The 24847-nt window shown below is 42.3% G+C and overlaps 1 protein-coding gene across 1 annotated transcript; it reads right to left on the bottom strand.

The window, feature by feature from the left end:
* On the bottom strand, nt 1-22955 carry DIRAS1 (DIRAS family GTPase 1). Its single transcript, XM_073595700.1, has 2 exons — nt 22535-22955; nt 1-1621 (listed from the first exon to the last, which is right to left on the bottom strand). Exon 2 carries the CDS (start codon nt 1600-1602, stop codon nt 1006-1008), a length of 597 nt encoding a protein of 198 aa, XP_073451801.1. The 5' UTR covers nt 1603-1621; nt 22535-22955; the 3' UTR covers nt 1-1005.
* Between the last annotated feature and the right edge of the window lie 1892 nt (nt 22956-24847).

Below are 24847 nucleotides of genomic sequence, written 5' to 3'. Positions count from 1 at the left end.
TATATATATATATATATATATATATATATATATATATATATATATATATATATATATACACTGTATATTTAGTGTTTATCATAAAGCTTTAGAAGAACTGCACCAAAGCATGCAGGGCAAATGTAACAGGAGTCTTCTCCCTAAATGATTGTAAAACAGCAAAGGTTGCAGTACACTCATGATTTAATTGATGGTATAAGATGACTGCAAAAAAAACCTGTTGTCATATACCTTTTTATTAAAACTATGAGTACACTGCAAATAGAGAAGATTTTGCGTTATATTGATATACATATAATACATATGTGTAATGTAGATTTATGGTCATATCTATAGATCACTAAATCTTCATACATATTTAATGTAGTATAGTACATCCCCTAACATTCCTGTTTTTCTATAGCTGTAGAGATCAGCTATTTATTGTTTTCAGCATACAGTATGAATAGCGTATTCATTTAGAAGAATAATTCACTTTGATGCTGGTCCATCCCTTTTCATATTAGGTTTGTGCAATTGTTGCTTTTGTTGTTCTGGGATGATGCATTCTTGCAAATACATTGTTTCAACGACTGGGTAAAAAATCTTTGCTGGGATGTTTGTGCTTTTAATGACATCTCTTTTTTACTGCACATGATTTTGTTCCTGTTACTCTGTTACAGCACCACTGTTCTCATAAGGCTAATACTTAGCCATTATGTGGGAGCGTGTCTTTTTTCTTTGATTACCATTTCAAAGAAAGGGCAAGTTCACAAAGCCAAAATCCGGTTACAAAAGATGATAAAAGTACGTTGCGTCAGTGTTCTTAACGAAATGACATGGTATATAGACTTGAAGCAAAACGTAGTCGCTGCCCAATTATTGTGCAAGGCAGATTGTATATGCCTGTGCAGTCACAGTGTTAAAATGCAGCCAAGGATTGAAATTCTCTTCAAAATAAAGGGAAACACGTTTTATGACCTTGCACATGCAGAACTGAAATGAATGTGCCAGGATTGTATTTGCTTACATGAGACTGCATTTTCCCTTAATTTTGTCTGCCCTCTTCTGCTTGCTGGACCTTTTACCATCAATATTTAGGCTCATGTTTCTCCTTTTCTCCAAGTTCAGTAGCTCTTGAAAAAGTTCCTTCACATTGTAGTTCATCTTAGCTGAGGTCTCCATGAAGGCACATTTCCACTCTTTGGCCAACGCCTCTACTTCTTTTGTATCCACTTCACGCTGTGTTTCGTCGCACTTGTTTCCTACTAGCATTACTGGAATGCTCTCTATACTACCTTTGATCTGTAGGATCTGCTGATAGATTGGCTTCAACTCCTCTATTGACTGTTTGCTGGTGACAGAAAAGACTAGAATAAATGCATGACCCTTAGAAATGGAGAGTCGCTGCATGGCTGGAAACTGGTGGCTTCCAGTTGTGTCCGTGATTTGCAGGGTACAGACACTTTTGTCACAGCTGATGACCTGCCGGTATGTGTCCTCAATAGTTGGAATATACGTGTCTCGAAATGTTCCTTTGACAAACCGCAGGACCAAGGAGCTCTTCCCTACACCTCCTGCCCCAAACACCACTACTCGATAATCATTACTTTGTTCTGGCATTTTAATCGCTTGTTGGGTCCTAGAATAGGAGAAAAACAAAAACAAAAGAAAACTATATATAACTTAATGCATGATATACATATCAAAAAATGTGAAGTCAAACTGCATTGTAAAATTTAGAAGGAAGAAAAGAAAAATCAGTACTTAAACTATTTTCTCTTTGATTAGACTATACTTTTAAGCTGTTCTGGATTCTAACTTTGGCAGTACTGTAATGGTTGATCTGCTTTGTTTGTTACCACTTTACCTATCTTGAAAATTCATTAACCATATGTTCACAATAAATTTTAGGTCCTTAAATTTATAGTCTGCAGGGCAGTCTTTGTTGTGGTATTCTGTATGCTAAGTAAACCTGTTCTTGGTATAGAAGGGGCAGCGCATACAAGTATGTAGCTTATGGAAGATGACACTTTCTCACAAGAAATTCTTGCTAAAAACTTTGTACTATGTAATGGTCAACAAATCTGTCTGTCCATGCAAGCTTATGGATTTAAAAGAAACTGTTGTCCAAAAAGCTAATACGGTATGAGTGATACTACATACACTATATTACCAAAAGTATTGGGACACCTTCCTTTACACGCACATGAACTTTAATGGCATCCCAGTCTTAGTCTGTAGGGTTCAACATTGGGTTAGCCCATCCTTTGCAGCTATAACAGCTTCAACTCTTCTCGAAAGGCTGGCCACAAGGTTTAGGAGTATGTCTATGGGAATGTTTGACCATTCTTCCAGATGTGGATGAGAAGGCCTGGCTCTCAGTCTCCTCTCTAATTCAACCCTAAGGTGTTCTATCAGGTTGAGGTCAGAACTCTGTGCAGGCCAGTCAAGTTCCTCCACCCCAAACTCATCTCGGTTATCCATGTCTTTATGGACCTTGTTTGTGCACTGGTGAGCAGTCATGTTAGAACAGGAAGGGCAAACCCCAAACTGTTCCCACAAGATTGGGAGCATGAAATGTCTTGGTATGCTTACGCCTTAGGAGTTCCCTTCACTGGAACTAAGGGGCTAAGCCCAACCCCTGAAAAACAACCCCACCATTGTCCAACATTGAAGCCTGATATGTGCCTGATATGTGCCCATATGTAGCCTCGCCATTGCCCATCATTGCAGCCTGATCTGTGCCAGATTACACAGAGGGATCTCCTGTTTACTCAGCGCTCGCACACAGTCCCGCCTCTTTGGCCGGTTCTTATGATAGACAGAACACTGGTCCAATGCGATTTGCCCCCTATTTTCAGGGGGGAAAGTATGTGTTACAAGCTGCTAAACAATATATATATATATATATATATATATATATATATATACACACACATTTATTTATATATACAGTATATATAAAATGCTGTATTCAGTAATATAAATAGACTATTGCAGTCTGTCACAGGTTAGGCTGTAAATGATGAATATAAAACATTTTAATATGGCATGGAGTATGGAACCAGAGCAAATACAATTAACTTTCAACAGTCAGATGTTTATAAATGGGAAGTTCTGTCATAAAGTAAACATAAAATGAAAAAGTAAAGTTGCTATATTATAGGAACATATAGAATTGTTTATTGTATGTAAGTAATGCTCTGAAAATGTACCCTTTGTTTTGAGTTCCTCCTAAAAAATAGCAGTGCTCTTTCTGATATGTTTCTAATATGTGAGGGTGGCTATGCACTCCCGTGGATACCCCCTTATAGACGTATATCTGCAGTCTGAAATCTAGGGCACTGCTGCCTGTGATTGCTATTCCTAGGTTTTTTGTATTGAGCTTTGGAGATGTCACTACTGTGCTGTGCACTGTTCTCCTTGCTAACAGCTTTGACATGATCAAGTAAAACCTACCTCTACCAAGATGGCCACCACTACACAGAGGCACAGTGCAGAACAAAGTATAACAAGTCAGTAACGGGTAAAAGATCAGCTGCAAAGAGGCCACTGGCAATATCGGTGACTAGTCCTTTTCCCTTTGCCTGCCTTTGTTTTAGACACAGCTTCCAGAGTTCTGGCCAACAGAATGCATGAACGCGCATAAACACGTGTGCAATATGCAGATTTTACGGCATTTTTAAAGCAGCTTTTCTCCTGTCAGGAGAAGAAGGTTCAGAGGAGCTGAGTAAATTCTCAGTGCGCACTAGGCCTTATCCTGTCAGGCTGACTGAACTGCTCATTGTTTGAGGTTAAGGCAGCATTTGCCAAAGCACCACTGTTTTTACAGCAATGTGGGGTTCCCCTTTAAACTTGTGCAGCATCCCTGTTTGGTAGGGATCTGTTTCTTTTACTGCAACAGGCCCTTGTTCACCCCTAAAGGCAATGGGTGCTCTATACAGGATAGGAGCTGGGTAGGGGATGTTAGTGTCTTCCTTACTGATACTTTACCTGAAAAAATGGATAATATATTAGCTGAACTCTGGGATAAGCATCTAAATACAAAAAAGTCATGTGTAATTTTTCCTTGAATCCTAGTATGCTTCGTATATTTTCTTCCAGATCTGTCTAATCCAATGTGAAACTTTGCTTCTGTGCAGGAGCTTCCTGTACAAAAGATTGGCCATGGCTGCTCTCTTTCATTGTGCAAGGTTTCTGGTCTTGTCCCCGCCCCCTCCTGTAGTTTGTTTTCTGTAGGCAGCCCATAGTGTGCGGAACCTGCTGGATCCCTCCCACAGCTCTGCTCTCTGTACAGGCTAGGTATAGCCTAGCGATGATGTCACTGCTACTTCCACAAAGTAATATCTGGGTCAACTTTTATCCTTTGTGGCAATTGGGGAATATATCTAAATAAAGGCTTTTGTTTGCGGAATTCAGCTTTAAGATTATTTTTTTAAAAAGTAGAGCATTTGACCTAATGTATTTTTTTGCTCATGAATAGAAAATTACCTTTGAAACTTAAGAGCTCTTCCCATTTTAGTCCCATGAGCTGCCAGTTCAATTTAAAATAATATGAAAAGAGGCACTACTAGAATTAAAAAAAAAAAAAAGCATGGCTTTAAAAAAAAAAAGAAAGTCTTAGGCTGCATTCACACTTGTGCGACTTATCATGCGACTCTGGACATCAAAGTCTCAGCCTATTCATTTCAATGGCACCTGTTCTAATTGGTGGGACTTCCTTTTCCAAAAAAAATGTGACTAAAAAATTACAACTTCAAAAAACTTGCCAGGCTTCCTATCAAATACCTTGGACTGTCTACTTTTCAAAAAGGGGTGGTTTGATGGGGGGGGGGGGGGGGGGGTTGTGGTATTTGTACTGTCCTGGCCTTTTAGGGCCTCAAAAAATGAGAGGCCATCAGTACATTAGGATTGATCAATTTTTAAATATACAGTATATGCCACAGTTTGTAGACTCTATAACCTTCACACAGACTAAGTAATATACAGTGATTTAGGTTTTTTTTTACCAAAGAAATATAGCAGACTACATTTTGGCCTAAGTTTATGAAGAAAGATTTTTTGTGTGCAAAATGTTATAACAGAAATTAAGAAAAACATGTTTGTTTGTTTTTTATTTTTGGCATTGTTTCATTTATAAAGCAAAAAAAATTAAAAAAAACACAGTGATGATGAAATACCATCAAAAGAAAGCTCTATCTGTGCGAAAAATTATTTAAATTTCATTTGCGCACAGTGTTGCATGACCGAGCAATTGCAAGTTAAAAAAGTAACACAGCGCTAAATAACAAAACATGGCCTGGTCGAGAAGGGGGTAAAACCTTCTGATGTTCAAGTCGTTAATTAGGTATAATTATGTTACCTACAAGTCCAAATAAAGTGACACTATAATGCGCAGGGGAAAAAAAAACAAAAAAATGTGCATTACTCCATAACTTGTGCCTTCAGAACAACTTGTGTGCATTGAATTATGTAATTGTGTAGGATAAAAGGATATATTGCAGTGTACTACAGATCCAAGTAATGATGCAACAAGGCATATAGAGCCAGAAATAGGTATGTAAAGGTACAGGGAAAGCCTGCCTTACCTTTATTAATGGTCAATGGTCCAATCCAGGGTCCAGGCTTTGTCTGTTACAGTAAGAATACCCCCAATGGGGTCTTCTGGGTTTGGGTATCATAGGAATGTACCATGGCCTGGATCTGTAGAGCACCCTGCTGTTAACTACACTTGTTGTACCATGTGCCAAGGTAACCACATAATGCAGGATCCAGTGCCTGAAGCAAAACATTATAGGCTAGCCCTGATGCCACGGTATCCAGGGTTTCCAAGATATATACTGAGGGTAGCTGATCCAGGAACCTATTGCCATATGGCAATAAGCAGTCAGATCTTGATAGAAGTGTCAGCTGAAGGAGAAAAGGAAATCTGGTGGAAAATAGAAAAATTCTCCAACAGATGGGGTCCATCACCTAAGGACACTAGCAAAAACCTGAAGCTTTAGGGTGTGGGCAGGGTAATATGGATACACTGAGGGTTAAAATCTCCTGTTGTTTTAAGCCCAAGAGCTGACAGCCTCTTTCAATATTCAGTTTAGTAGAAGTGGCAAAAATTTAAAAAATATGCTGCTTATCCAAGGATAAAACTTGTCAGAGCTAAAAATCCAAAACATCCCAGATAGTAAAGAAGGATAAGGGAGCTGTTCCCTCTTTTCTGCAAACATGCTAAGAGGCCCAGTAACCCACAAGAGTAATCTCAGATTTCCAAGAATATGTTTTACAGTCGCAGGAAGATTTTGGGTAGCCACCTGACGCAGACACAGCTACATGACCCAGGCAATGTGCGGCCTTCCTCCTGTCAGCTTAGTGTACCCACTAATATTGTTTATTACTCATGGGGTTGCATGTGCAATGGTGGTGGTGGCTGTGAGGATCGTACATTGGCAGGGCAGTGGGTGGTCATACGCACTCACTCAGTTTGAGACTCTGATGATAGTGACATGATGACTATTAGGATACTAAGTGCTGATAATCTGCAAAAGAAGGTGGGACCAGATCTGTGTAGCTGCACAATTGAGACTGGAGCACAGCAAGTGACAAAAATATACAATGCCACAAACGTATGCAAACAATAGTGAACACACATGACAACTGAAACATAGTAAAAAAAATAACTTAACAATCTAGCTAACTATATACAAGGGGGAAAGATCAAGTAAGGCTGGGTCATGTTGGACTGTAAGGGACGGCATGTGAGAAGGGTCGAGACGGGTCAGAACGGGGGCCAGAATGTGGAATGTGGACAAGGGAAGCAGGTAGAGGCATCAGGATCTGGGTAACAGGTACATAGCACAGGTAAAGGAGGAGGAACACCTGGTAAAAGGAGCAGGAACAGGCAGTTTGTGTACAATGTGCAAAAATAATGCCCTGTATGGAGAGTTTCCTCAATGCAGTGGGTGGTTTATGATAAACAGAGGGCTGTAACCATCCCATGGGCCATAGTTTAAAGACTGGCACTCAATATTCTATGCCATACACTACATAGTCCTAACCCCTGCACCCCATACGCTATGTTGTACACTGCATAATAATGATCACTGTATATTTTAAGCTGACCCGTACCACCTTGACATTATTTCCTCCCAATTTTACATGGTTAATGGATAGATTCATGCATAGCATGCACCAGATTTTGCATTCACCGGTTTTAGTAAATCAATATATTTCACACGATCCAGACCACTGCACTCTATACACTATGTCAGACTGTATATTACATAGTCCTGAATCCTGCTCTCTATATTCTGTAGTGTATGTTATATAGTTCTGGCCCTGCATTTGATCTGCTATGTCATACGTTACACAGCCTTGACCGCAGCAACCCATATGTTACATAGCCCTAAACCTATACACTCTATACTGTAAGCAATGTCATAGGCAAATAGGTCATAGGCACATACTGTAGTCCTGACCACTGCACTCTATAAGCTAACTACTCACCATCTTATCTATCATCTGGCCATGAAGCACAGTGTTACAATTCATGTTTCTTTAGGTGATTTGGAGGTACAGTGGCGTCACTCCCCTAGTGATTGGCTGGTTCACCCGAACACTGTCATAGTAGTAGGCAGTGTCATCATCTATAATGGATTGAGCAGGCTGAGGGAGTGCAGGCAGTAAAAGGGTGTGATAAAAATGAGGTCTGACAAACTCCAAACTGAGATAGAGGACGTTGTGCTAAACATGGTGTCCCCTCATTTCTCCAAAAATTCACAAGTCAGCAATAAAAATAGATTGAGACTGTTGTCAGTGGTGGAGAGGTAAAACCCCCAAATAGAGCAAAACAGCTCTAAACACTTTGACACATAGCTGATCAACTTAAGGAATGCATAAAGATCTAAGCCAGAATCCGCACAACATGTTAATAGAGCCTGTCCTAAATGGCTGTTGCAAACCTCCATTAGGCCAGACTCTTAATGCAGTCCTTTTATTACCTGTTGAAAAACCATCCAGTAGCAATTCATATTTGTAAGTCTGGTTTTGTTTGACCTGAAACTGCACTTTCATACATTTCAACTCCCTCCTATTTCATACATATTTCATACACTTCAACTCATATTCCATAATCTGTATTGTGAGGGAGTTACATTCATAAAAACTGAAGATGGCAATCGGTTAGACACAAAACACTCTTATGCCATAATGCCCAGCAGATTAATAAAATACATCAAAGCTCCTAAGAGATACACTATATTGTCAAAAGTATTGTGACGCCTGTCTTTACACACACATGAACTTTAATGGCATCCCAGTCTTAGTCTGTAGAGTTCAAGCCTTTGCAGCTATAACAGCTTCAACTCTTCCCGGAAGGCTGTCCACAATGTTTAGGAGTGTGTCTATGGAAATTTTTGACCATTCTTCCAGAAGCGCATTTGTAAGGTCAGGCACTGATGTTGGACAAGAAGGCCTGGCTCGCAGTCTCCGTTCCAATTCATCTCAAAGGTGTTCTATCAGGTTGAGGTCAGGACTCTGTGCAGGCCAGTCAAGTTCCTCCACCCCAAAATCGCTCATCCATGTCTTTATAGACCTTGCTTTGTGCACTGGTGCGCAGTCTTGTTGGAACAGGAAGGCGCCATCCCCAAACTGTTCTCACGAAGTTTGTAGCATGAAATTGTCCAAAATGTCTTGGTATGCTGACACCTTAAGAGTTCCCTTCACTGGAACTAAAGGGCCAAGTACAACCCCTGAAAAACAAATCCTTGTGGGACCTGCAGTAGAACGAGTCCTGTCTGTTTCAGGTACAAGTGGTTCTGGTACAGCCCAGCTGGGTACAGTTACAAGAACTGAACCTAATGTATCGACCAATGTTCCGGGCCACAGCCTAGAATGTGTACCCAACATCAATTCTTCTGCAAGTATCTTTGCAGTGCATATTTGCTAAAGATCCTGTGGCATAGTTCCAGCAACAGGATCAGACACTTGGTTCCCTTGAGTACTGGGAAACACCTTTGGCTTTGGGCCATGCATCCAAATTTCCAGTCATGGAGAATGACAGTGACATTAATACTTCCTTCCTATCCTTTTAAAAAACAGGTTGTCAGTACCACTCGCCACCGACATAGTGAGCCTGGTATCTAAAGCCAGGGCTACATAGTGACATAGGTTGAAAAAAGAAACAAGTCCATCTAGTTCAACCAACTGAAAATGTATATACAAAATCCTATTCTCACAGTCGATTCAGAGGAAGGCAAGAAAAAACAACTATAATGCATGGTCCAATTTGCTTCAATGAAGGAAAAAATAATTAAAAAAAAATAAAATTCCTTACTGGAATGCAATTGGATATTCCCTGTATCAACAATCTCTGGTGTTATTACCTATAAATGTAAATATCCAGTTTTATTTTGTGCATATTAAGCTGGCCAGAACTAGTTCTTAAGGGAGTCTATTCCCCATTTTCACAGATCATACTATAAAGAAGTCTTTCTATATGTGGAGAGGTTAAGTCTCTTTTCCTCCAGAGGCTAAGAGGCAAGGTCCTGGAAGCCTGGCATTGTATTGCCAACTAAAAAAAATTATGATTACGGTGTCATAAAAGATGGTATAATTATGCAGTATCAATTGACACCAGAAGTATATCGCAAGAAATTCAGGTTACTGCAAAGAGGACCCGCAGACTCTTATGCCGCATACACACGACCGGAATGTCCGACAGAAAAAGTCCGACGGAAGCTTTTCATCGTATATTCCGATCGTGTGTATGCCTCATCGGACTTCTCTTTTCGAAAATTCTGACGGACCTAGAAATAGAACATGTTCTAAATATTTCTGACAGAACCAATTCCTATCAGGAAAACCGCTCGTCTGTATGCTGTTCCGACGTACCAAAAACGACGCATGCTCTGAAGCAAGTACGTGACGGAAGCTATTGGCTACTCGCTATTGAACTTCCTTTTTCTAGTCCCGTCGTACGTGTTTTACGTCACCGCGTTCTTGATGGTCGGACTGGTGTGATCGTGTGTACGCAAGACAGTTTCAGCGGAATTCCGTCGGAACTCCGTCGGAAAAACCTTCAGAGTTTATTCCGACAGGAAAACCAGTCATGTGTACGCGGCATTACACAGGTGTGCTAAGCCACCTATCCACCACATTCTGGCAGTGGGCTAAAGTATTAAAAAAAACTATGAATTTCTGGAGGACCTAATGATCCAGGACAAATTCCTACACATCTGTCCTGTAGACGTTCAACAGTTTATGTTAGAGCGCAAGCCTGATTCCCCTAAAGTGGCATCAGACCACTGCAGATGACCACATCAGATGAAGGGGCTACCCCTTCATCTGATACCCACAGATGCTACCTTGTGGCAAGCCCAGACATCTCAGGAACATCACCTGGCCAGCTGGGCAGCACCCCTTCCTCTGTGCTGTTTGCCAGTGGGAAAGTTACTGGTAACAACACCAAACTACAGCCTGCCATCACTATTACTACCTTCCAAGGCACTGGTTTAGAAGTCACACTTGCTTGCCCTGAGCTTGTGGAAGAAAAGGACAATATACCAGAATATACTATAAATAGATCCCGAACCCATTCATGTGTACCCCATTATTTTCATTGATTGGGGAGCAAGAAGTAGGATGAGAGAGTTTTTTAGTCTGGGATGTGATATCCACACCAGTGTTGCTTCATAATATGCGTTTTCTGATGATACCCAGAATTCGCCAGCTGGACCCTATGGACATACCAACTTTGTAATGATGCTAGAGTGATATCTGGCAAAAGGTTGGGTGGAATGAAGTGGAGATGTACAGTTCTCCTAGGGAAGTAGCCATGGAGTAACCACGTGCATGCACAGTTACCCAACACATGTATGTTTGATGTAGGAAATTGAATGACTGAATCTGATAACAGTATTTTTCCAGTGTTACTGGTCACCCATAGTGCTGCAAAGGCTGCCAATATGCAGTCTCTGGTTCCAGAGTAGGAGGATGATACCTATAGTCTCTTTCCTTGCTTTGGCCTAGTGACTTTTGCTGAGCTTCAGCTGCTGTCCTTATTGGCCATGGAGCAGTTGGCTGGAGCTTGTAGTACTGTGTTTGATCAAGCACTGGAGACTAACCCAAGTCTGGAGCAGCTTAGAAGCCTAGCTTCCAGCCCTCCTGCTGAGGGAGACAAACAAAAGGTCTACTGAAACAATGGAAAGTTGTGCAGGGCATACAGTATCTACTCACTGAAGGTGGTAAGGCAGAACTAGTTAAATGACAGTTCATTGTAACCAGCACATTTAGGCAGGCCATACATGATTCATTTTCTTTTGTTCAACCAGCAACAAAAGAAAATTAATTGATTTCCCCATGAATCCATTCGAGGTGGATGGGGAAATCAATCTGCAGCCAACCTTAACAGGAAGAGACAACCCCACTGTTAGGCTTGTTAGCTGGGAACTGGGGAAGTGGAGACAGACCTCAAGATGAATTAACACCTCTCTTCCACACAGAAAACTCAGAAATGCTTGTTGCTCACCGTGAATGTTCATGGGGAAACCAGGTAGAGGCACCTTATAGTCAACAGGGGCACACCCACCTTCATACACTTTGCCTACTGCATCTTGCTGGAAGTCCAGGCACACATAAAATCGGAGATTGAGGAGATGCTGCAGTTAGGGGTTATTCAGATGTCCCACAGTGCTTTGGTGTGCCAGTAGTAAGCAGTAGTTGCTGGGGAGAACAGCAAGCTACTCAGGTTGAGCTTGGTTTTTCAGCAGTAAAATTTCATTATGCAGCACAAGAGAAGAAACATGGACAGACTGTCCCCACAAGCACAGCTAGCAGAAGTCAGTTGTGTTGGAAATTAACTTGCAATCCCTTCTGTGCAACCAACTGAAGAGGGAAGGTGTGATGATACTGAGATCTGATAAACCCCAAACTAAGTGGGGAGAATGGGGGTGTTATACTGAACACAGTGCTACCCCCTCCTTTCTTCAAAATTTGCCAGAAAACAATCAGAGGGTTTACACTAGTGCAAATTGGATGCGGGTTTCTCTGCATTCAATTCGCACAGCAGGAGATTGTGGCTGGCTCTCTATGGAGCCGGTTCACATATCTCCGCAGCAGCTCTGGTGTGACTTGCACGGGAGTTCTGTGCATCTTTTGGTTTGTTTCAGGTCCGAATTCAGCCAAAAATTCGGGCTGAAATTGGACCTGAAATGGTGAACGAGAACGCACCGGACTCCTGCTGTGAGCCGCTGCGTGCTCATATGTGAACCCAGCCTAAATCTTATGTCTGTGGTGGGGAAGTGACACATTTCATACAAACCCCCATATGGACAATGCATAAACATCTTAGCAAGGATCTGAACAAGCCTAACAATGAGCCCGGTCCTTAGTGGAAGTCTTACAGAATAAGTTCACCTTTAGTAACAGGCTACATGTTACACCAGTATCTAGGGTGTAACATGTTAGGCCCCTTTCACACGAACGGCCCGTTCACGTCCGCCTGTCAGTTTTGTTGGCGGACCTGAACGGGCTCTCCATGTAAGGCTATGGAGAGACGGATGTCAGCCGTGACATGTCCGCTGACATCCGACCCGGTCCGATCCGCCAAAATCAGATGGATAGCCCTACATTCACATCACATCACGTCCCTGGCGGATTGGATCGGGTGAGATCGGATGAAAATGGACATGCTGTCCATCTTCGTCCGATCTCTCCATAGCGACCAGCGGCGCTCGACAAGCTCCCTGAGCAGAGAGGGACCTGTCATTCGCCGGCTCAGCGGAGATCAACGGAGAGATCTCCCGCTGAGCCGGTGGACAGAGGCGGACTCCGTGGCAGCGGATCTGCCTCCTGGGAATGAGGGCTAACATGTTACTAAGAAGCACCTGCCCGCACCCCCTGATTCCCTGCCTATGTGGTGGGTGGGGGATCTTCTTCCCACATCCACTGTCACAATTTAAAAACAGCATGGCTGTGTGGGGCTTTGCCCACACAACCACGTTATTCATTCATAGAGTTCTGCGAATTAATGAACTACAAGTACTGTCAGTCACCAGCAGACAGCTTGTAGTTCTCAATGAACTGCACAGGTGCTGCTAAGTTCTCTCGTTGTTCATTGATTCTTTCTGCTCTTCAGTAACTGTCTGCCCATATCGGAGGTATGAGCAGACAGCTGTATTGAAAGTCAGCAGGAGCCTGACATTGCACTTGCGAATTGCTGACCGTTGGTGCAATGCTCTGCAAATTCCTGAAAATAGAAATAATAAATGCACTTTGTTTTTACCTGCAAAAATATGTGCATGTATTTTTTTTTTAAATGAGCTTATTCAAACCTCTAATAAGCCAGAAACTCTTAAAAAAGCACTGTTAACCTGCCAAAAAAAAATCTAGATGCAATACACATTTGTAAGACTGATTTTATTTGACCTAAAACTGCACTTTCAAATATTCCATAATTTGTACTGTGATAGAGTTACATTTATAAAAAGTGATTACACTGATGTATGAGAAGATGGCAATCAGTTAGACACAAAACATGCCCATGCTACAACATCTTATAAGCGAATGGAACACATTAATTTCCTAATGCCGCATACACATGACCGGTTTTGCTGTCGGAATAAACTCCGAAGGTTTCTCCGACGGAACTCCGATGGAATTCAAGCGGTCTTGCCTACACACGGTCAACCCAAAGTCTGACCAAAGTCCGACTGTCCAGAACGCGGTGACGTACAGCATGTACGACGGGACTAGAAAAAGGAAGTTCAATAGCCAATAGCCAATAGCTTCCGTCTCGTAATTGCTTCAGAGCAAGCGCCATTTTTGGTCCGTCGGAACAGCATACAGACGAACGTTTTTCCCGATAGGAATTGGTTCCGTCGGAAATATTTAGAACATGTTCTATTTCTAGGTCCGTCAGAATTTTCGAAAAGAAAAGTCAGCCGTGGCACAAAAACGGTCAGAATTTTTCTGTCGGACATTCCGCTCGTGTGTACACGGCTTAAGTGATATATGCATCCAGTTTATATTGTATTTGGTGTCTAACAAATCATAATTTCAACTTTGTCATCTGGAAATATAGATATGGTTAGAAAAGTTGTTATTATGAACATGTCTGCCAATTCATCACACAATATGCTCCAGCCCCTACAGCACATCCCTCCCTGATTGGTTGTGTTATTACTGCAAATGCCTTTTTAGCCTCTACATGAAACCAAAGACCAGGTAAACTATGTTAAGTACTTTTCACTTTTAATCCCATTTATTTTACAGTTGCTAATTGTCTGTTATGTATTATTTTTTCTGTAAACATTTTTCTTTTCTGGTCATGAAAATTATATTTTAGAAAACTAAGTTGAATCTCTGTGTTTTCTAACCAGAAGTGAAAGAATTCTTGCCTCTGTGAGGGCTACCAAATTTTACAAGTTATTTTCCTGTCTCCTGTCTGGGGATGGCAGTGAGTGTCAGAGACCCTTTCTTGAAGGCCAGAACCGCTATATCGCTATAGAGGATGTTGCGTGTTTTCATTACAAAACAGGTGGCAGCAGCTACTGTTTGTGTGTGTATAAAGGCATAACTAATGAAGTAAGCTGTCCCAGTGGCATCTACTCCTAGTCTACAGGTGCTCATATTGTTGTCCCACAAGCTGAAAAATCTCTGCACAGGGTGAGCCTGTGTGTGCAATATGTTGCAAAGGGGGTTTAGGCCCTTTGCATGGGCAAGGTGACAGTATCTATTTAATATGTAGTTTTAAGCATAAGGATGGCTAAATTTGAATTGTGGATTTTTAGGTCAAACAAAAACTAAAACAAACCCTCATTTATCTCTGTATCTATAAGCATTGTGAAGAAATTCATTTTCAAAGATCACAATACAGGCAGTGGTACAGTGTTGTGTATTTTGGCTTTAGCAGACTTCAACAGGAGTGTCTGAGAAATGATTGTAACTTGAGTTTTCCTGTCTAATAGCTAAATTTCTATGAGCTAAAGATAAAAGAAAAAAAAAAAGATCAAATGCCTGCAAGTGCTTTTGCATTAAAAAAAGAGCCTGAAAAGCTCAAGAAAAATGCTTCCCTTTAAAATCAATAAATGTGTTCACACTGGGGCGGTGTGCTTCCGTTGCGGTGAAAAAAATTCTGCTTGCAGCAATTTTGGAACATGTTTGGGGAGTTAAGAAAACACACCAAAAACACACATTCCCATTGAAAGTAAGCTCTTTACTGCTTGTTAAGAATATGAAAATAGTTTAATATCCATAGTCTGGGCACAGGTACACTTTAAGTTAAAACTTCAATAATAATTCAAAATATGGTACTTTCCTAGGGTGTTTATTATGATCTGACAAAACCACAATTTTCATTGTCAGCCATTCATGTCATGAATGTACATTTGTAAGGCTGGAGGTCCTCACATAAGAAGGCCCTCAATCATCCACTTAAAGTAAGTTGTGAACATAAAATGTTATAGATAATTTTTAATACAGTACTAACTATGCAGGCATCATAACTGATTTTGCTGAGTTTCAGAAATTATCTTTCCTACCTTTTTTACAAGTTTAAAAAATACTGTCACGTGACCATGAATCTCTTCTTACTGATTGCGGGGAGTGGGGTTACAGGACACTATGCAGACACACAGAGTGTCTGTACTCCATAGTCTGTTCAGCTTGGAACACAATGCAGGCTGTGTTTGAGCAGGGGGTGTGTTCCAGAGGCAAGCTGTGATTGGTCAGGGGTGTAGTGGCTGAACAAACAACCCAATGCAGGCATGCTGTGTGTCTGCACAGTGTCCTGTCCCTTTCAGTGGCCAGCCAAAGGATAAAAACTGACCACACTAACATAGATCAGCTTCTGTGCTTTGTGTGGTCAGTTTAAGGAAGAAAGGTGACTGGCAGGATCAACCAGGTACTTTAGATGGAAGAAGTACATGAAAATGATAGAGACTATGATTTATAAAATACACAACTCTGAACGCACACACATAAAAAAAAAAAAAAAAAAAAAAAAAAAAAAAAAAGATTTATGGTAATATACACTTTAAGTGTCGGAATAGTACTTCAAGAAAGGTGCCTAAAAAATAAAAAAGTAAAAGCAATAGTCCCCTGTTGATGGGCTATTCCTACCTACCACTGGTTATTGTAGGAAGAGAAAATAATTATTTGTATTGCCTGTCCCACATGGAACAAAGGTCAGCTAAGTCACTGCTAAGTTGTACTGCTTTACTTCACAATATTAAAAAATGTTATTCTTAAAGTGGAAGTAAAGTCTTATTTTTTACTGGTACCTACAGGTAAGCCTGTACCTGTGCAGAGTACCTGTGGGTACTCTGAATGTCTCCTAAACCTGCACAGTTCAGGAGATATTCAGAGTGCATGCAGCCAATGACATCACCGACACGTGCGCTCTGAAGGTCCGACTGAGGCTGGGTTCACATATGAGCCGCATGCGGCTCACAGCCGGAGTTCGGTGCATCCTGGTTTACAACTGCTTTAGGGCTTTTATATTTTCCTTGACTGCTGTCACACCTGAAAACATCAAGTACTAACAATTCCATCTGAGGCCTTTAATGGGTTCTGTACAGAACCATTAGTTGAATCATAGAAGTCACTCTCATAGCTGGCCTGTATTGTGCTGGACACTGGCAAGGTTTTAGGCTCCATTCACACCAATGCATTTTTTCATGCTTTTTGCAGAAACGCCGGACATTTTTTTTTAACATGGGTTTCTACGGAACACGTTGCAGAAGCTGCAGAAAAGCATGTTGTGTGTTTTTACCGCAATTTTGCCGTGATGTGCGTTTTGCATTTTTAAATCTGCCCAACAACAAATTTGCCTAAAAAAAAGCATTAAAAAAACACAAATTGCGGCAAAATCATGGCAAAATATGCAAAAAGCACTGCAGAAATGCTTAAAAGAAACATACATATACAGTTGTGTTCATAAGTTTATACACCCTGCAGGGGCGTCGCTAGGGGGTGGCTATTGGGGCTATAGCCCCAAATCTGGGGCCCATAGCCCCGAGTCTCTTGCCACAGGGTCCCTGCCTAACCAGCGGGTCGTGGCTGCAGCGGGCGGGTGGGATGCATGAGAGAGGCAGATGAGAGGAGAGAAGCGAGTGGGCGGACGAGCAGAGATGACATCATCTCTCTTTGCCAACTTCACATCACCCCTCTTCCGCTCTTACAGCCAGGCCTCTTCAATGTGGGAGTGAGGTGCGGCGGGGAGCAGAGAGATGACATCATTGCTCACTGCCCGCCACACATCAGTGCTCTTCCACCCTCACAGCGTGGGCCTCTTCAATGTCGGAGGTGCGGCAAGGAAGCAGTGAGATGACATCATCTCTCACTGCCTGCCACGCATCACCGCTCTACTGCCCTCACTAAATGGACCAGTGCTGCGAGCCTGCCACCAATGCAGCGACAATGCACATTTGGTGGCACTGGCTGGCATGGCAAGTGACAATCCACATCAGTTAGCAAGTGACAACCCACATCTGGTGCTAGGCAACATGGCAAGTGACAATCTGCATCAGGTGGCAGGTGACGTGGCAAGTGACAATCTGAAAATTGTGGCAGGTGACGTGGTAAGTGACAATCTGCAAATGGTGGCAGGTGATGTGGCAAGTGACAATACACATCAGGTGGCAGGTGACATGGCAAGTGAGAATCTGCAAATGGTGGCAGGTGATGTGGCAAGTGACAATACACATCAGGTGGCAGGTGACATGGCTAGTGAAAATCTGCAAATGGTGGCAGGTGATGTGGCAATCTGCAAATGGTGACAGGTGAGGTGGCAAGTGACAATCCACATCAGGTGGCAGGTGACGTGGCAAGTGACAATCCGCATCAGGTGGCAGGTGACATGGCAAGTGACAATCTGCAAATGGTGGCAGGTGACGTGGCAATCTGTAAATGGTGGCAGGTGACATGGCAAACGACAATCCACATTAGGTGGCAAGTGACAAACCACATCTGATGCCAGGTGACAATCCACTTCTAGTGGCAGGTGATGGTGGCAAGTAACAGGCTGCATCTGGTGACAGGCGACGGTGGCAAGTGACACACTGCATCTGGTGGCAGGAGATGGGGTAAGTGACACGCCCAGGCCTCCCACTGATTCTGCATTATGGTGAGTTGAACTATTTAATTTTATATTACAATGTAATAATAGAAACAATGCGCTTCAATCACCCTGAAAAAATTGCTTACCACCCCCCCCCAACCCCCCAGGCCAGCAAAAAGGTTGGTGACCGCTGCTATGGGCTCTAGCCCCAGATCTTTTGCAGACCTAGCAACGCCCCTGATACCCTGGCAGAATTTATGATTTCTTGGCCATTTTTCAGAGAATATGAATGATAACACAAAAACTTTTCTTTCACTCATGGTTAGTGTTTGGCTGAAGTCATTTATTATCAATCACAGTAAACACGGTTGATTGATAATGGCTTGAGCCAAACACTAACCATGAGTGAAAGAAAAGTTTTTGTGTTATCATTCATATTCTCTGAAAAATGGCCAAGAAATCATAAATTCTGCCCGGGTATGTAAACTTATGAGCACAACTGTAGGTGTGAATGGAGCGTAACACCCAGGTCCACCCCCTGATCCATATCTTTAATATACTATCATGAACTACTTTACTACTTTTCCCACCCCCTCTCCTCTCTCTTTTTCTTGACTATCTTCTCAAATTGTTAGTCTCGTTTTATCGCTACCTGTAATCTTCCTCCTTTCAGCTCTCGACTTATGGGGTCATTATCACCAACCACTTGACAAAGCTATTTGAAAAGCTAGATATAATCTTGCTTTCGTCACATAACCAATTCCCCACACTGGTTTTATTCTGTAAAGGAGAACTCCAGTCATTTTTTTTAAAAAATTAACAGTCAGCAGCTACAAATACTGTAGCTGCTGACTTTTAAGAGACAGACACTCACCAACCCAGGAGTCGAGCTTTGCTTCATGGGGGCTGGTTCATTGCCAGCCTTTGGATCTTTGATGCCACCATTTTGGCTGTGCCTTCCTGCTGTCCCACAGCCGGTTCCCCACTTCCCCAAGAACTAAATATGTTAGAAATATGTTAGAGGAGGGGGGGGTGGGGGAGGATTAGCGGTACTTTCACTTTTAAGTGAAGGTTGGCTCTAAATATTAAAGAGGGCTTTTGCTCTCCAGGCTCAGCAGGAATTGTGTTTAGTTACATATTCATGTCTATGTAATGTTTGCACCTCTGAGTTGTAAAGCTTACAGGGAGTCCCATGGCTATATGTCTAAGGGTGATGAACTGTTTCACTTGTTAAGGCATTTGTATGTTTTTTACACTGCTACAATTTTGCATACAATTAAGACTCCAATAACATGTGGGCATTTTAGGATCCCAAAATGCACTACAATCGCAAAATGCAGGTTCAAGTGCCATTTATTTTCAATGGCACCTAACATGCAGCAAATCACATCATGAGAAGCTTGTCGCCCCCAAAAGAAGCTCCTGCTCCTTTTTGGGCAACAAGCTTCATGCAGTGTGTTTTGCCACTACTGCAGTGGGATAAATCGCAAAACAATTGTGGCAAAACCACACCGCGTTTTAGGTGCCATTGAAAATAATGGCACCTGAACCTCCATTTTGCAATTGTGGTGCGTTTTAAGATCGTGGACAGAGTCGCAGCGACTCTGTCATATTCTCAAAACACCCAGGTGTGAATGGAGCCTTAAATGTATGCAAAATTGTAGCAGTGTACAAAACATACAAATGCCTTAAAAAGTGAAGCAGTTCATCACCATAGATATACAGCCATGGGACTCCCTGTAAGCTAGAAGTTTATTGGAATAAAAAATAGATACAAAAATAATAAAAATAAGTGTGTGATACTGCTCTTGAGGAGTACAGATAATAATTGACCCAGTATAGCGTTTCTCAAATGGGGTGCCAACAACATAGGACAAAATTTTCCCTGGATCAGTGTCATGGTGCAAGTAGGCTGAGCACCCGAACCATAAGAATCAATAAGGCTCTAGGGCAAGGATACACAGCATCCTGACTGCACCATTACTATTCATGACGCTGTTTCAGAGCAGGCGGTTGGTGTTGAGCATGGTGGGCTACCTCCGGCATTCAGAAAAAGACAGAAGTGCACCTTCGTCCAGACCTGCTCTGCGTTCCGTCCTGTGTCAAGCAACTAAAGTAAAGTAGGGCTCTGATTGGCAAAGAGGACTGTGTGATGGGACTCTTTGATGGGGGACTCTGTGAAAGGGGAACTCTGATGTGATGGGGGCTCTCATGTTTGTGGGGGGGGGGCTAACATGTATAGCGGTGACTCTGACGGGAAGCGTGGGCTTCTGATTTAATGAGATGGTGGTACTCTAATATGAAGGGGGACCACTGAAGTGATGGGGGACCGTTTATGTGATGGTGGGATTCCAAAATACTTTTCCCAACCCACACATTCCTGCAAAGTGGCTGTAAGTGTCATGGGTGCTGCAGCGACCACCGGCTAGAACCAAAGGTAATCAAAGCGAGGGAATGTCACCAGCACACCACAAATCTCCTGAACGGGTCCAAAGCTTTATTCAGCGATCACATCATTGTAACTGAAGCAACGTTTTGGAGTCTCACAGGCCATATACCTGATGAGGGGGTCCTGTGATTCTCTGAAATGTTGCTTCTGTTACAAAGATGTGATTGTTGAATAAAGCTTTGGACCCGTTCTGGAGATCTGCGGTGTTCTGGTGACATTCTCTCGCTCTGACATGAAGGGGTGGCGGGGGCTCTGATGTGATGGGGTAGTTGTGTGCATCATCATCCAGGATCACTTTACCCATTGAATTCTACATTTACATTTTTTTCCATTTTAAACTTGAGATTTTACATACTTTTAAAGGGTTCTGTGAATGAAAAAGCTTGGGAAATGCTGACCTAGCATACTACATTTGAAAATAAAGCAATATGCCCAGTTTACAAGTAAGGCAGAATCAAATGATACATTTTAGAGCTGAAATGTTCATTTCATACATCCACATATAAACTGGTCAAAATGCAACATAAAATAGAATTTGCTATGGGAAAAAAAAAACATGACAGAAAAAGCAGATAAATGCTTGGAAAATAAAGAAATCAAATTAAACAAATAGAATAACTTTTCTATTTGCCACCTTTATAAACAGGATGAGCAATGTCTCAACATGGTCAAACTGTCATCTCTGCCAATATGTGCCCACATGAGTCACTTCCTATATGAAGCATTTAATTGCACTGGCAGTGGTATTCCCATTCCATGTAAACCTGTTCCCGCAGAGGCAACCAAAATCCTTCTGGACTTGGTACACGAGAGGAAATCTAATAAAGCCTAAAACGATGCATGTTGTGCTAATGTTATGTCATGTGAGTCATTCCAGTCTTCCTGTGCTCTGCTCTTCTACTGTGTAGGAGATACCTCAGTAAATGAATGTGCACTGCAGCGCCAGCCGCATCCTTCTGCCAAAACATGACCAAACTAGCCATTTACAGCTAAATAGCCACGGGGGTTGATTTACTAAAACTGGAGAGTGCAAAATCTCGTGCAGCTGTGTATAGTAACCAATCACCTTCTAACTTCAGCTTGTTCAATTAAGCTTTGACAATAAAACCTGGAAGCTCATTGGGTTCTATGTTACATAGTTACATAGTAGGTGAGGTTGAAAAAAGACACAAGTCCATCAAGTCCAACCTATGGAAGAGGTGCACCAGATTTTGCACTCTCCAGTTTTAGTAAATCGACCCCCATGACTCTCTATTACACTAACCAATAAAAAAAATAAAATCTAGAATATTAGGGTAAGACATAAATTCACATACACAAAGGTTGAACTAGATGGACCCATGTTTTTTTTTATGTAACATATCCCACAGAATCAAGGATAAATAGGATGACGCTGTGCGGTCATCTGCATATAAAAGCTCTGATGGAGCTGCAACGTTTCTGCTGAAAAATTCTGCCGTGCGCGCTTCAAATGTGGTTGAGTTGATTTGCTCATGGCTTGACGTTGCACTGCAGGCACGCGGCATTGAGGATGAACCAAGTACTTGGCAACAATGTCATCCTACCACAGTGGACGTCCAGTGTCCTTCTTTACAGGACTATTTAACACACGACGGCAAGGACTAGGCTCTGAACTTCTAGCAGCTCAAGGTTAGTGCGGCTCTGCTCCCACCGTCATTCGCAGCACAGAGCGCTGCTTTGTTATTTATTACGGGTATTTATATAGCACCGACAATTTACGCAGAGCTTCACATAGCGTACGTTCGCATCAGTCCCCGCCGGCTATTAAGCGTAGGTCAGGAGATGATTTGCAGGTAACCGCAGCGCAGGTTCCTGTCACAAATTCCTAATTAGCTCCTCAGAAAACAGATCCGGCGCCAATTTCATGCATGCCTTCTGGATCATTCCAATGTCATGATTTCCCCCCTCATGCACCTAGCTGCTGGAATAGGACACCCTCCCTCATTAAAATGCAGCAAATGGCATGCCATCAGTAAAATAAAAAATCTTCTTGTTCCCTCCAAAGACAGACATGTTTAGAAGAGTCTCACCTTCTCTGTCTCCTCTGTGGTGGCTTTTTTTTTTTCTTATTACAGCATTGTTTGCAATGAGGCTCCTCAGCAGCAGCTTCCTTCTTGTCTCAGTCAAAGCCCAGGATGGATGAGCCCAGCAGCTCCTTCCACACACGTTCAGCTCTGCCTTCCCTGGAAACTTCCACACGCAGCAGTTTTTATCTTCTCCCCCATTCCTCGCACTCAGTGATTAATCATTCAAGGGACATGTCATTTGTTGGCGATCAGCTCTCCGGGTGACTCCTCAGCATTCTGCAGGAACCCGTGGGCTGCATAGAGAGGTAGCAGAGGGAGGGAGGATGGAGGAGCGTGTGTGGAGATGCTGGAGATGCTGATGATGCTGGAGATGCTGATGATGCTGATGCTGTGTCTGTATGTGTGTATGTGTGTGTGTGTGAGGGCATGGCAAGGGGGAACCTCCTGAATTAGCTTACATTTTTAGACCTACAAAAGGGTTTATTTTTGTTGTTTTCCTAAATATATATAAAAAAGGAAATAAAAGGAGAGGAATGGGGGATTTGTGGAGGAGAAGATGATACAATGGATATGCAGTAGTAATGGTGTGATTGGACATTTGTGGTTTCATGTGTGAGCTAAACCACAATAGTGGATGGGTTCCTCAGAGTCCCATGGGGTAGCACAGCTTCTGTATGGGAGGAAAAGAGATGATGATGGCAGGGTTAGTCAAAATGCCTGGCTTCTGAACATTTACTGGAGTAGTTTGTATTACTGGTATTTAGTAGAAGTAATATAAATATATTTACCAACCTTTTTTTCCACAGTAGAACCACTAATATAATGTCCAGGTCTCAAAGACCCCATGAATAAACCAATTCATCAGGGTTGAAGGGAAAAAAAACTGATATTGGTGGTCAGTGGGAAGTATGGTCCTTACGTTGGGGTCAGTAGGAAGACTTTTCCTTAAATTGGGGGTCAGTGGAAAGAATGCTCATTACATTGGTGGACAGTAGGAAGAATGTTCCTTACATTGGGGGTCAGTAGGAAGAATGTTTCTTACATTGGGGGTCAGTGGAAAGAATGCTCATTACATTGGTGGACAGTAGGAAGAATGTTCCTTACATTGGTGGACAGTAGGAAGAATGTTCCTTACATTGGTGGTCAGTAGGAAGAATGTTCTTTACATTGGGGGTCAGTGGAAAGAATGCTCATTACATTGGTGGACAGTAGGAAGAATGTTTCTTGCATTGGTGGACAGTAGGAAGAATGTTCCTTACATTGGTGGTCAGTAGGAAGAATGTTCTGTACATTGGTGGTCAGTAGGAAGAATGTTCCTTTCATTGGGGGTCAGTGGAAAGAATGCTCATTACATTGGTGGACAGTTGGAAGAATGTTCCTTGCATTGGTGGACAGTAGGAAGAATGTTCCTTACATTGGTGGTCAGTAGGAAGAATGTTCCTTACATTGGGGGTCAGTGGAAAGAGTGCTCATTACATTGGTGGACAGTAGGAAGAATGTTCCTTACATTGGTGGTCAGTAGGAAGCATGCTCCTTACATTGGGGGTGAGTGGAAAGAATGCTCATTACATTGGTGGACAGTAGGAAGAATGTTCCTTACATTGGTGGACAGTAGGAAGAATGTTCCTTACATTGGTGGTCAGTAGGAAGAATGTTATTTACACTGGGGGTCAGTGGAAAGAATGCTCATTACATTGGTGGACAGTAGGAAGAATGTTCCTTACATTGGTGGTCAGTAGGAAGAATGTTCCTTACATTGGGGGTCAGTGGAAAGAATGCTCATTACATTGGTGGACAGTTGGAAGAATGTTCCTTGCATTGGTGGACAGTAGGAAGAATGTTCCTTACATTGGTGGTCAGTAGGAAGAATGTTCTTTACATTGGGGTCAGTAGAAAGAATGCTCGTTACATTGGTGGACAGTAGGAAGAATGTTCCTTGCATTGGTGGACAGTAGGAAGAATGTTCCTTACATTGGTGGTCAGTAGGAATAATGTTCCTTACATTGGTGGTCAGTAGGAAGAATGCTCCTTACATTGGGGGTCAGTGGAAAGAATTCTCATTACTTTGGCGGACAGTAGGAAGAATGTTCCTTGCATTGGTGGACAGTAGGAAGAATGTTCCTTATATTGGTGGTCAGTAGGAAGAATGATCCTTACATTGGGGGTCAGTAGGAAGAATGTTCCTTATATTGGTGGTCAGTAGGAAGAATGTTCCTTACATTGGGGGTCAGTGGAAAGAATGCTCATTACATTGGTGGACAGTTGGAAGAATGTTCCTTACATTGGTGGTCAGTAGGAAGAATGTTCTTTACATTG

The sequence above is a fragment of the Aquarana catesbeiana genome, linkage group LG01, assembly GCF_042186555.1.
Source record: "Aquarana catesbeiana isolate 2022-GZ linkage group LG01, ASM4218655v1, whole genome shotgun sequence".
NCBI lineage: Eukaryota > Metazoa > Chordata > Amphibia > Anura > Ranidae > Aquarana > Aquarana catesbeiana.
Note: the sequence above shows the minus strand (reverse complement) of the source record. Positions and strands in the feature narration are given on the sequence as shown.

Bases quoted from the DNA above. Each gene is read 5' to 3' on its own strand.
- DIRAS1 (XM_073595700.1), bottom strand. From the start codon at position 1,602: ATGCCAGAACAAAGTAATGATTATCGAGTAGTGGTGTTTGGGGCAGGA.